Below are 13,275 nucleotides of genomic sequence, written 5' to 3'. Positions count from 1 at the left end.
GCAGGAGTGGTAATGTAGGGCATTGGGAAGTGTTGTGGGTTGGAAATTCCTCAAAATACATCATCCAACAAACATACACACTTATACATGCAATCACACATTTGCCAAAATTGAGAATAGAACCCCCTGCCTATCTAGTTATTTGTACTATAGTATTACACAGTTATTACATGCGCTGCTGAGCTTATAGGGCTGAGGGTTGTCCAAAGGTACTTCTAAGGTGAATGACATCAGCAGGACTGCTAAAGTTGGGCACTGGGAAGTGTTGTGTTTGGAAAAGTCCTCAAAATGTTTCATTCTACAAGCATACACACAAACACTTGTACACATATTTGGCGGAAATGAGAATAGAATCTCTGCCTATCTAGTCATTTATACTATAGTGTTACACAGTTATCACATGCACTACAGAGCTTATAGGGCTGATGGTTGTCCAAAGGTACTTCTAAGGTGTATGACATCAGCAGGACTGCTAAAGTATGACACGGGGAAGTGTTGTGGGTTGAACAGTCCTCAAAATACTTCATCCTACACACTTACCGGAACTGAGAATAGAACCTCTGCCTATCTAGTTATCTCTACTATACTGTTACATAGTTACTGCACACACCACACAGCTTAAAGAGCTGTTGTTGTTCAAAGCTACTTCTAAGGTGAATGACATTGCAGGCCTGCTAAAGTAGGGCACTGGGAAGTGTACTGGATGGGAATGGCCTAAAATTGTTTCACTTACGCGCACACACACACACACACACACACACACACACACACACACACACACACACACACACACACATGCTACAGAGCTTACAAGGCTGACAGGTGTCCAATGGTACTTCTAAGGTGAATGACATCAGCAAATCTTGTGAAGTAGGGAATGGAAAGTGTACTGAGTGGTAACAGCCTCTTAATACTTAAACCTGCAGATACACACACACAAAGGCAGGTGATGTGATGTTATAACCCCTACCTCAGTACAATTACACAATGGAGCTCACCTTCATGCTGGCATATGCGACTGGTTATGATCGGTATGCCACTGTCCGCAGCAGGAAACCACTCTATGCCATTCAGGGTATCCCTGTGTATGACTCAATCTCTGTGTGTGTGTCTCCCTGTGCATGTCTTTCTCTCTATCACTGTCTGTCTCTCTATCTTCCCCACGTCTATATGTGTGTATGCTGGACATATTGTTCTATGTTGCCCATATATATGTCTGTGGATCACATGCAACAGACACAGATATATCACATATGGTCCACCTACAGCTAGCTGAGGGTAATCCTATCTGATGGGTGTGTGTAAAGACAGTTAAGGTGTACATAGCTGTCTGTATGCAAAGATATACAGTTATATAGTCTGATGTGGGTTTGGATATGGGCTGTAGCTGTCTATATTCAAAGATATACAGTTATATAGTCTGATGTGGGTTTGGACATGGGCTGTGATTCTCTAAGTGTAGGAGCATGCCCAGTATGACCTTTTATAGTAAGAGTGGGATTCCAGTTGAGAGATAGTTCTACTCTGTTCTGGGGTTTTGTGTGCTACAGCCATACCTTTCAACAGTAAACAGGAAGATGCTAGGTGTACAGGGTTTGATTTTGCATACATTTTCTGACATATCTGAAGTCTGACACTGGAATATATTGTGTCATTACCTAGTGACAGACATCCTGAGATTATCGCAGTGCTTTACCAGAGGAATACAAGATGCATGATGCACAGACCAATATTATGAGCCCAACTATAGACATGCTTGCCCAAAAAAGCCAGCGGAGAGGTGTGGCTACAGCTGGTTGACTGAGGACACTGTGTAAACAGTCCAGCAACTTGGTGATATACTGGTTGGAGAGCTCCTGCTTGTGTTGTATTCTTCTTAGCTGAAAAGTCATATCCTGGTCAATACCTCTAAACAGTATAGGTTTTGGTGGATTGTCCAGGGGTTTGTCTAGAGGTTTCGTCCAGTCTACATACATTTGTGTTTTTATGGCAAGTTAGTTGCAAATAATTACAGACTGATGTTACAAAATAATGACAGACATTAGTGTTTCAGACTTCATAACCTTCAGACAATTCCTGCTAATGCAAAACCCGTTATTCTACCAACTTTCTCAGTTTTTAAGGGCAATATTTATGATATGTGCCTATCATTGGGCCTTTGTGCCACTTTTATTTATGACCTTGTCCAGATGTCTTGCTGTCAGAGGTTAAGAGGTATGGGTGTGGGTACAGAGTGCATTGTACTGTGCAAAAATGTCCTTTATATGTGTAGCATATTCCACATAGCACTGTGTGACTTCCAGGTATGTCAGTGGCAGAGTAGTACAGAGTAATGGTGTGAACCACTGACAGACAGTTGTGTATAGGTTAATAGATTGATATGACATTAGTAGGGTATTGTCCCTGAAGCCCTTATAACCCATGCAGAAGGGAATGTAGCCCATATTAGGCAATGTCAGCACACAGAGCCCCTGTCCAGCAGGGACACAGGCGGAATCACAGGACTGTAGTTAGTGTTTCCCATGCACTTATACAGGCAGCACATCACTAGGGGTATTGAAGCACTTGGCTTGATGTGGACAGGGAGTGTATTCCACAGATGTGGGAGTGTGTGGGACATGTATTTGTCACACACCAACAAGCTGTACTGATAGCACAGACCAGGTTGATGCTGTGCCTATGGGTTTATCGAGTGGGCCTTGACTTCCAAATGTGCAACAGTCCCATCAAGGCAGGGTCTGGATTGCTTAATATGCCAGACAGGGGTCACCTCAGCAGAGTCTGTTTGGAATGGGGTAGAGGGGCAGTGCTGTTAGCCTATCTGTGTTGGGCAGATGTCTGGTGTTTGGGGTAAGGCCTTAGTGTTTGCAATACCCTGGTGTGTGGAATCTGCATGATCTGCAGTGTGTACATTTGTGGAGTTGTCATGTATTTTTGCCTCTGAGGTGTCCTTTGTTTGGGTTTTTGATTTGCTGTGGACCTCCACTTACATGGGTGTGTGTTGTGTATTTGCAGGTGATGTTTAGTGACTCCATACACTGCATGGCACCTATATTACTGTACAATTTGTTCTAGCATGCACATTCTCCATTTGTCTGGCCAGTGGTTCCCCTTCCCCTTATGTGTGTCTCTTTGTCCTTCTGTAGTTCAGTCACATGCTTTGCCCACAGTGGCTGCTGTTATGTGATGTTAGAGGGGTAAATGCCCCAACAACACACACAGGGTTGTGGACTACACTCCTCTGAGCGTACCTATTTAGCAGCTTGTCCATCATTGCACTACTACATTTGCTGTGGTCTTCAGATGAATTGTGTTGCTATATGTTATTATGAGGCTGCATGTTAGCTGTCAAACCTTCACAAACTGACATTTGGACAGCTCCATATATGACAGTCAGACAAAGGCACACACAAGAGGACAGGGTGTTACTACTGTTCTGCCAAACATAAACAGTTGAGAGACCAGTTTGGTATTTGCTTGCTTTCTCTTTTCTCTTATAGGTATGACATCTGCTTCCCCACTGTCTGCCACTAATGTTTTGACAAGATCCTTTCTTGTTTTGCAAATATTTGGCAGGCAAATGCAATGTTAGGACAAACAGAACAGATACAAAAGGCATACTTGTGCTCCTTTTGTGACAACCTGTCATTCCAGGGGTATGGATGTTATCAGTGCTGACACAGTAGGTTGGCAGCCTTTTATGACCTGGCAGTACTCTGACCTTCAGATACCTGCTGTCTTACTAGGCGCCATACCGCCAGACTATTTAGAGCCAGACATCTGGACAAAGCCATATATAATTTGGGGACAAAGGCCTACATATAAGGACCATTGCTAACTACTGGCCTTACAAACCTAGAAAGGTGATACAATAACAGGTTTTGCATTAGCATGCATTTTCATAAAGGGTATGAAGTCTGAAACTACAATCTGTCTTTATTTTCTGACTTTAGTCTTTTGTGATTTACCATTGATTTTCCAGACAACCACAATGTCATGTCAAAGAGACCATAAATATAATGCAAACCTCTGGACATTCTGAAAAATGTCTGTACAGTTGAGGGGTATGCTAGGCACTGTGTAGGTTACGCTGATTACTGTCTATATGTGTAGCCTCCTGTCCCTGACCTGTCCAGCTTTCCTGCAGTAACAGGTATTGACATCTGGACAGTGTGTACAACTCCTACCGTAGCTGTATTTGAGATGCAGAATAGATTGCACTACAGATCTTGGAACATGGACCCTGTCAACCTCAGTACTCTACCCAGGCCACTAAGTCACGACAGCCAGGGGTAAGTGCAGGCCACATACTGACAGTATTGACCACACGTTTACATAGCTCATTGACCCCTGCATATTGTGGACATGCAACAATTTATCAAGTTGATTGGTACAGCCCTGGGAATGTGTGCTCTGCTGCTTGTACCCTACAAACATTACTGTTATTGCATTTCTATGGGAACATGTGTGTGTGTGGGGGGGTACTCCTGTCAGCTGTCTATATTTGCACAGACTGTGCTGATGTTACCTTTACATTTTGGTTCCATATAGCATAGTATGGTGCCTGTCTTGGAGACTACAAGCATACCACTAAAGACCACAAGTTAGATTGCAATGGCAGACATTTGGGTTTCAGACCTCTCACCCTTCAGTGCCTTACTGCAATTGCAAGACCTGCTGTGATATCACTGTATAGGTCTGTATGGGTATATTTCATCATTGTCCCCATTTGTGGGCCTTTACCAGACTTTTTTATGGTTTTCTATGGCTGACTTGCTGGGTGAGGCTGTGGGGTGAGTATGGGACACCCAACATTGACATCCATGCATGTGGCCTGTAACCCCCCCAGTTTGTTAGTCCCTCCACATATACTGTACTGAGAATTGTCACCTGGGGACAACTGCATTCTCTGGGGAAGCCAGTATTGGGCAGACATTTCATGTTTTCCCACATAGCTGTCAGTTGTTTGCTGCTACCCCGGTAGGCCATCCCATTCCCTTGCATGCATGCAGTGATACCATAGCTATGCTACCACAATATATTACTCCATTAATTTATTGTTCAGAAGAGTGACTTACCTTTGCCTGTGTCAGTTGTGAGGATGGTGCTTGAGGGCTGGCTCTGTCGGATGCACGCAGTACACAGCCTATACATGGTAAGATACAGGTAGTGTGATGTGTGTGGCATCCATTTTAGTGTGTGTGTGAGTCAGAGAGAGGCCTCAGTCCCTGGGTCCCTACAGTGACAGTGTGTGTGCTATGTGTTGCCTCTTTACCAAGGCCTGGCACAATGGGCATGCCTCCATTTGCCTACAGCAGCAGGCTCAGGGGGTTCCTCCTCTGAGTCCTTCGGTGCCTGTGGTGGCCTTGGTAATGGTGAGGGTCTGTGTGGGCCTTCCCTGTGACGTTTCTGCTGCAGCTGTTTCCACAGGATCATATTGTGTAGCATGGTATATACTATGAATACGTGTGCACATGTGGCTGGAGAGTACTGCAGGGCTCCACCAGATATATTGAGGCAGTGAAACTGTGACTTGAACACATGCTCTATAATGTTCCTGGCTTGTGCGCGTGCCTCATTATGGTGTTCTTCAGTGGGTGTGTGTGTATTTCTGATGGGTGTCATCATCCACAGCTCCAGTGCATAGCCAGCATCCCCCACCAGATGGCCATATGGGATGTCCCCCCTGGCAAATGCCTGGTACAACTGTGAGGCATGCCAGATGTGAGAGTCGTGATAACAACCAGGGCTGCCAGCACACACATTCATGATAATGCCTTGGGCATTGCACATGACCTGGTAGTTTATGGCGTGATAGCCCTTGCGGTTGACATAGACTCTACCCTCTTCACTGGGTGGTGCCTTAATGTGGATGTGCGTGCAGTCTATTGCACCCAGTACCTCTGGGTAGTTTGCTACATGGTGAAAGAGGTGCATATTGCTGATCCTCTCCTCATGGGTGCTGGGCTCTCTGGCATGTGTTCGCATGATTTCCAGGAACTGGTGGAGTTCCCTGGATGCAGATGCCTGTGAGACTCCCATGATGTCTCCAGTAGGTCTTTGGAAGGTACCTGTAGCTATTATTCTTAAGGCTACACATACCTTGGTTTCCACTGGGATGGGTTCCCCTCTGTTGGCTCTGGGTCTGAAGTGAGGCTGACACAGCTTGCAGAGTTGCTGAAGTAAGTCCCTGTCCACCCTGTAGCTCTCTAGTATCTCCAGATCATGTAGCCCCTGGTAGGTTACCCTGGGTCTGAGCACTCTCCTCCTCCTCCTCAGTATGTGACGGTTGTCAGCATTACCTTCCTCACCACCCTCAGCCTCTAGCACATACTAATGTATCAAAGTGACAGCAGCCCCTAACATTTTGTCAATTAAAATTCCCCTGAGTGTGTACACCAATAGTGCAGAGTCTGTGGGAAAAAACAGACTGAAAGGTGTTTGCATAGTTTATACTGGTGTGCTGCAGATGCTGCCTATGTGATTGGCTGACAGTGATACATTCCACCTGCTAGCTATATTATTAGTACATCAGTGCATTTATTCTGCTATTTCCCAGTTTTTTTTCCTTCCCATTTCTGCCCCTTCTATGCCCTACGGCATGCCATGCACACCCACTGCTCAAATGTAAACACTTCTGCTAGTTCCTGTTTTTTTTTTTTTTGTATTCTGAGTGCAAATACATGCAGCAGACCTCCAATGTGCTTACACCAAGCATGACACACCCCTTTTTTATGTCAGCTGCTTCTCCTGTTTATACTGCAGAATTATAGCTCCAACACAGTTAGGTGCAGGAGGACATGGTCTCCCATTTTGCTATTCAATAAATTTAGCTCATTTGCATACCACACTGCCTTAGTCCCTTCTTACACCACTACACCAGAGCCTTTCTCCTTAGCAACCAGTGTTGGCTGTTATTGTTTTGGTTCTGCATGCTACCCATTATAATGGCAAAATGCAGATTTCACTTAAAATTGTCTTTTTTACATTTCTTTTTTCTTATTTTCTGCACGATCACATTTGTGCGCCACTGCGCTATGCTTAAAAGGCCGAAACTGGACAAAAAAACTTTTATTTTTTATAATTTTGCAACTGTTTTCCATGCCAATGGCCATAGTTTTGGCCATTGGCAAGCCTACTTGTCATAATACATGCTTTACTTTGAGCTGTCATGCCCCCGTTTTGATTTTTGCAGAAATGTACATGGTTAGTAACCAAATACATTTCTGAAATGGACACTGGTCTGACACGGATGCCTGCCTGCCTGCTTATGAATCACTAATTCATCTCATTTGCATGTTTTTTACCAGAAAATGAGGTAATCAGCATTATTCAGTAGTGTTCATGTCAGAATAGTGCTGACAGGCTTGTGCATGCCCCAAGCCTTGTTTACTGGATCGCTCGGCAGCCATATTCCATGCAGAAGCTGCTGCTGCACTATTCTGACACAGAGATTTGCTTTATTGAATCTGGGTCTATGTCTTAAATGTTGGTGAAATGGATGTCAATCAAATGAGTTGTCAGTCATTTGAAATTTAGGTTAATTGGGTGTCAGTGAAATGGGAGTCAGTCAAACGAGTTTTAGGTCAAGTGAAGTAGAGCCAGTTTACCAGGTTTATGAAATGCATTTTGGGATTTGTAGTGAAGTTCTGATCCCTATACCAAGTTTCCAAGTCTCACAGTACAATATATTTCATGCTTTACACAAACTATATCCTACTGTATTACACTTATCCATTTTAGATTAAATTAGATTAGATTTACTGTTTGCCCTTTATTTCTATGCTCTGCAGGGATTTAAATAGTTTTCACAAGCATTTATTAATGGAATATCTCATGTGTTAAGGTATTTTTTAAATCTGTTTACAGTGTCAGTTATTTTTAAGTGTTTTGGTACTCTTATAATGGTTATATTAGGATTTAGTAGTTTTATACTTTTAGCTATTTTAAATTTTTTTAATAATGCTTGGTAGTTATCAAAGGGGATTAAGGCTCTGAGCTCTTAGACTGATTCTCGTACCCTAGCAAGTCAGTCCTCCCCCTCCATTTGCCTGCCATGTGACTTTGAGCAAGTTCCTTAACCAGACAATACTCCTGGGTCACATCTGCAAAGGGACAACTGTGTCCAGTGGTTTTACCTGGTTAACAAATCCATTAAAAATTAACTATTCAAAAATGGATTTGTTTCTCTGGCAATGCCATTTTCCAATTTCTTGTCATTCTATTATTACAATATAGTTTTTAATTTTATATTAATGTTTTTACTTGAATATTAATGCTTTATTAACACTGCTTAAACCTTATTATTATTCATTTGTATATGCTTTTCTAGGCTAACTGTAGCAGTGTATACATACATTTGTATTATTTTGCATGATTTATTTTATTTTATTTTATTTCTTACTATGTAAAATTCTATATCTTGTATTCATGTAGCTTTTCCTCCCCAGACCTCCACTGAAAAGGGACACTACCCAGGTGGACTATTCCGATTAACAAAGGCAATAAATAAAATAAAAATAAATAAGAATTTAATTTCTGTGATTAATTTAAGTGGCAATTGATATTCTCTGAGGAGCTCTGTGTGCAGCAAGTGAAATTAAATTATTTTTACATTAAAATGAATGGGGGAGTGAGTCTGCGTTTTATGGATTTATTTCTTCATTTATTTCATTTTTTTCTTTAAAACAAAGCTTTTTGTTTTTATTTTTAGGTAGCTAGGGTGTTGCAAGCTGGTAGGTTTGTCCATGTTTTGAATATTCACTGGTGAAATTTTACTTAATTTTATATAGTAGCATACGTTCAGCAGTTTCAGGTGATTTTTGTAAGAGTTCCAATGTGTTGAGCAGTAAATATTGAATGTTATTGAACCAGTGGGCATAAACACCATTTATCTACATACTGGGTTATATATTTTTTTAAGTCACAGTACTACACACACACACACACACACACACACACACACACACACACACACACACACACACACACACACACACAAAGGGTTACACACATATACAACAATTCATTCTTGCTTTTACTTCCTCTCTTTCCTGAATAATTAAATTCCATTAATTTATTATCCAGGGGATTCAACTCAGGGCTTGTTGTGAAGTATTCTGACCATGATGTAGGCTTTATACTGAGCATACATGTTTTCTTGATCATATACAGCACAAGCATATTCATGCAATGAGAGTAGTGTGGTCTATGAACATTTTGGCAAATGATCCTAGATCGTTTTCCAAAATGAAAAACCGAGAGCAAGAACTTGAAGATCAGAGGGCCTCTAATGAAGTTGCGTCAAGCAGTTAGTCCTTTCCACAGTGCTCCTTCAGAAAGAGTGAACTCTAAAATAGCTCATCAGATTACGTTTGCACAACAGTCTAGATCCATTGCAAAAACACAGGCCAGCAGTACCACAGCAGAAATATAACTACTAGTCTGACATTTTTTTTTAAATAACGGGTTTGTTGTTTTACTTGTTTGTATTAATCCTAATTCCAGAATGCCATGAGTTGTGCAACAAACTTGAACTTCTGTTAGACAAATTTGCCTAGATTACGGTGTTGCATGCCAAAGCTGTTTCTGATACAAGTCGGAGGAAGTTATTGTTATACCTTCATCCTGTAATGGTTACCATTACTGCATAAATGCAGTTCTATTATAAAGGAGACTGTTTTTAGCTCATTTGTAGTTTCACTTTTGATTTTATTAGAAACATTTATTCAGAATAGCTACATATACACAAACAAAAACAGAACATAATTACATGCATTGATTATGCTGTATGCTGTATACAAGACAAGTATAACATTTTTCCAGGCCTTTCTTTCTATAAGTAAGGCTTTAAACAATATAGATACCACTGACCACCTTTATAAAGAACTTCAAAAATAAAAAAATACAAGGATGATATATTATGAATATTATTAAATACAATCTTTCTTAAAATATCACTGTTTCCAGTTGCATGAAATGTTAATTTTCAAAGGCAGATGCACTACAAGCATTAACTGTTTCCAACAGAAATTTTATAAATTTTGTATTTTAAACAATGCAACAGAATTATTTTTCTCATATAAAATAATGACTTACCATCGTTTGTAAGCAGTTATAAATAACTGGTAGATTAGAGCTGGAATCAAGCCACTTGTATCTTTTATGAAGTTCAGTTATTCAAATAGTGTTAGTAGGTACCCACAAAGGAGGAGTGTGTGTTTGCTAACCTTATCCAGCAAGTAACAATTCAAAAAGTTGTGAAGATTATGAATCTCATTGCTGGAGTTTTTTTATCATACACTGAAAGAAAATAAGTGTTCCCAATAACTGCTCTGCCATTCAATGCAATCATCAGCTGGTCTAACAGGTTCAGTGGAGTTCTTTGAGCTTTGTGGCTTTTGTTACTAGATTCTTGTCCACAAAATCAGTTGCATTCATTGGTAAGCAACTTTTATTTTATCACCAGATAGTCTCATACGTGTCGCAAAGGGTGTTAATATGACACAGAGAGGAAGAAGAATTTAGCAGGCCAGATCATATTACTACTATAAACATATCTGATGATCCAGACCTTGTACAAAAAAAAAAATAAATATCAATCTATATATCTGTATCTCTCTCTCTCTCTCTCTATATATATATATATATATATATATATATATATATATATATATTATATAATTTGTACTATATACATATTCACAATATTAGAAGACATTGTATCAGAAAATGACATTTCTGATTTTCCTGGATCAGAACAATGCTATCCAGGGTTGTAAACATAATAAAAAAGAACATCACACAAAATTGTATCATAACAACCTGTAACATTAGCTTCATAGTATTTAAAGAATTTTTGCACATGATGGTTTAACTAGTGCGCTATAGTGAGTTCTCTGATCCACATGTAAGAATCCTTATAACATGCTGTCTTGCTCTCCTTTGATTAGCGATATCCTTTAAGGAACTTGAGGGCACCTAGGTCTGAGAGCTTCTGAAGAATTGCTCGCTCTACGTCAATGCTATGTGGGGCATCCTGAAGAATAAGAAAAGAATATATGAGTAAAGTATAGTCACAAAACTAGATGCAGTGTCTCCTTTATTTTTTGTTTTGGATATTGGTCCTCTAGTCATTTATATAAAACTTAACAATGATATACTACAGTTAAGATAAATGTTCAATAGTTTAAGATAAATGTTCAATACACTTTCAAATTAATTTATTTGCTGATGTTATACAAGTAACAATATGCAATACTCATTATTCACTAAAAATATAAAACATTCATTAAAAGATATTGAATTGATGTCAGATCTCAAATTCAATAAGAATAAAACTTGCACCTTATTAACAAAGAGTTTATTATTTGTTAAAAAAACTATAGCAGATTTAAATTGGATAGTAAACAGAATAAATATTTTGAGGTTACTCATATGCAATTGTTAAACAATAGCAGTAATAAATTATAAAAATATTCAGTAGGTCAGATGAGTGCACTGTTAATGTTTGTATGGTCAACAAAATTTGGCTGACATAAACAGATGGTCACCATCTACATGAGATCAACAATTCCTGGGTAGGGAAATATTCCCTTTCTCTGTGGGATTGTGAGATCTTGAAGTTAGTATATATAATTATTGGGGAGAGGGGTTCATAGGTGTGTACTAGGCTAATAGCCCTGGGGCCTTTACAAGCCTAGCCCATAGGATTACCCTGGCATTTTGCCATCCAACCATAGTTCCCAGTGCCTCTGACGAGTAAAGCCACTGGAGTGATCCCTGGGGTGAATTTTCTCTTTCCCATCCACTCATCAATATTTCTCTTGAAGATGGCCAGTAAGGTGCTCCACTTGACATGTATGAGAAGTCTGTTCCATAGCCTGGGCAGTCTCTGGGTTATGAACCTCTCCCGCCAGCATGCCCTGTTGATTGTGGTAATGAGGTTTCGGTCTCTGGAGTGTGTAGTGCGGAGGGATTGGGATTTCTTTAGCTGTAGCATTTGTAACAGAGCTGGGTCAAACATGGCTTTATAAGTCAAGCAGAGATCGCTTCTAAGTAGATGATATGAGACAGAGAATAGTTGGAGTTTTTTTAGTCTGTCCATATAGGACAAATGTTTAAGGCCTAAGATCCTCTTTGTGAGGTACTTTTGTGACCTCTCCGGTTGTTGCAGGTGTTTTGTGAGTAAAAAACAATTGCTGTTAGTTCAGTATGGGATAATCCCAGGATCATATGCATTATGTGTCAATGTTACATGTTTTGACATTTTCACATCAATATTCTGCATGTTGGCATTGTACTTATTCGGTGTATAATACTTGATCCACACACATATAGTTATTCTTTTCTAGGAAAAATAGATTGATGTAAACTAAAATGGATATTTTACCTAAACTATTATACATTATATAGACAGCTTCTTTACTTCCTTCTAAGAAAACATCTAACAACATTTGCTTATAGCTTTGGGACATCCCCATCATAATCATCACCCCCCTTTTTTTCCATTTTCCACATGGGGTCCAGGTATAGTGGTCATTGTCGCCATCTCTTACAATTCACTCTCCTATCTTCATCATCAGTCATGCCTGAATGTCGGAGGTCTTCTCTGACACAAACCATCCATCCCATTGTTGGATGCCCTGTTTTCTTCTTGCCTTCTCCCTGTCTGCCCCAAATCTTCTTCATCAAACTGTCTTCTGCTTTCTTAGTCATCTTCCTGAATCACAGTAATCTGTTCTCTTTGATGTTCTCTGCAATCAGAGCTACTTAGGCTTCTGTTCTTATGTCCTCCTTTCTTCGCCTATTCCACAGTGTGCATCCTACCACCCATTTCAGGCACTTCATTTGCAACACCTCTAGCTTCCTCAGCAGCTCTACTGCTACTGCCCAGGTTTCTGTACCGTACAGTAGTCCTGGTTACATCACTGAATTATAATTCTGTCTTTCAGCTGTTTTGGCATTATTCTGTGGTAACTACCCTTGACACTCTGTGCCAGTTGGCTGCAGCCTCTCCAGTTCTAGCTTTGACCTCCTCATTCAGCACATCTCTCAACCTCTTAGAACAAGAAATCTGGACAAAGCCATCAATTATAGGGAAATAAAGGCCTATAAATAGGAAGATCTTTTAAATATTGCTCTTACAAACTTAGAAAATTGTTAGAATAACAGTTTTTCTATTAGCATGGATTTCCTGAAGAATATGAAGTCTGAATCTCACGTCTGTCATTATTTTAAGATGTCAGCCCACAATGATTTGCCAATGATTGACCA

At 40.1% G+C, this 13,275-nt stretch overlaps 1 protein-coding gene across 1 annotated transcript in view; it reads right to left on the bottom strand.

Annotated features, from left to right (window-relative positions):
- Nucleotides 1–10,780: 10,780 nt before the first annotated feature.
- LOC122808508 (CMP-N-acetylneuraminate-beta-galactosamide-alpha-2,3-sialyltransferase 4-like) overlaps nt 10,781–13,275 on the bottom strand; it is a 154,287-nt gene continuing 151,792 nt past the window's right edge. The window contains exon 7 of the mRNA XM_044079465.1: nt 10,781–11,038. Coding sequence (XP_043935400.1) covers nt 10,949–11,038 — 90 coding nt within the window. The 3' untranslated portion in view covers nt 10,781–10,948. The remainder of the gene's footprint in view (nt 11,039–13,275) is intronic.

This window comes from Protopterus annectens, chromosome 8.part0 (genome assembly GCF_019279795.1).
Source record: "Protopterus annectens isolate FY-2018-M chromosome 8.part0, PAN1.0, whole genome shotgun sequence".
NCBI lineage: Eukaryota > Metazoa > Chordata > Ceratodontiformes > Protopteridae > Protopterus > Protopterus annectens.
Note: the sequence above shows the minus strand (reverse complement) of the source record. Positions and strands in the feature narration are given on the sequence as shown.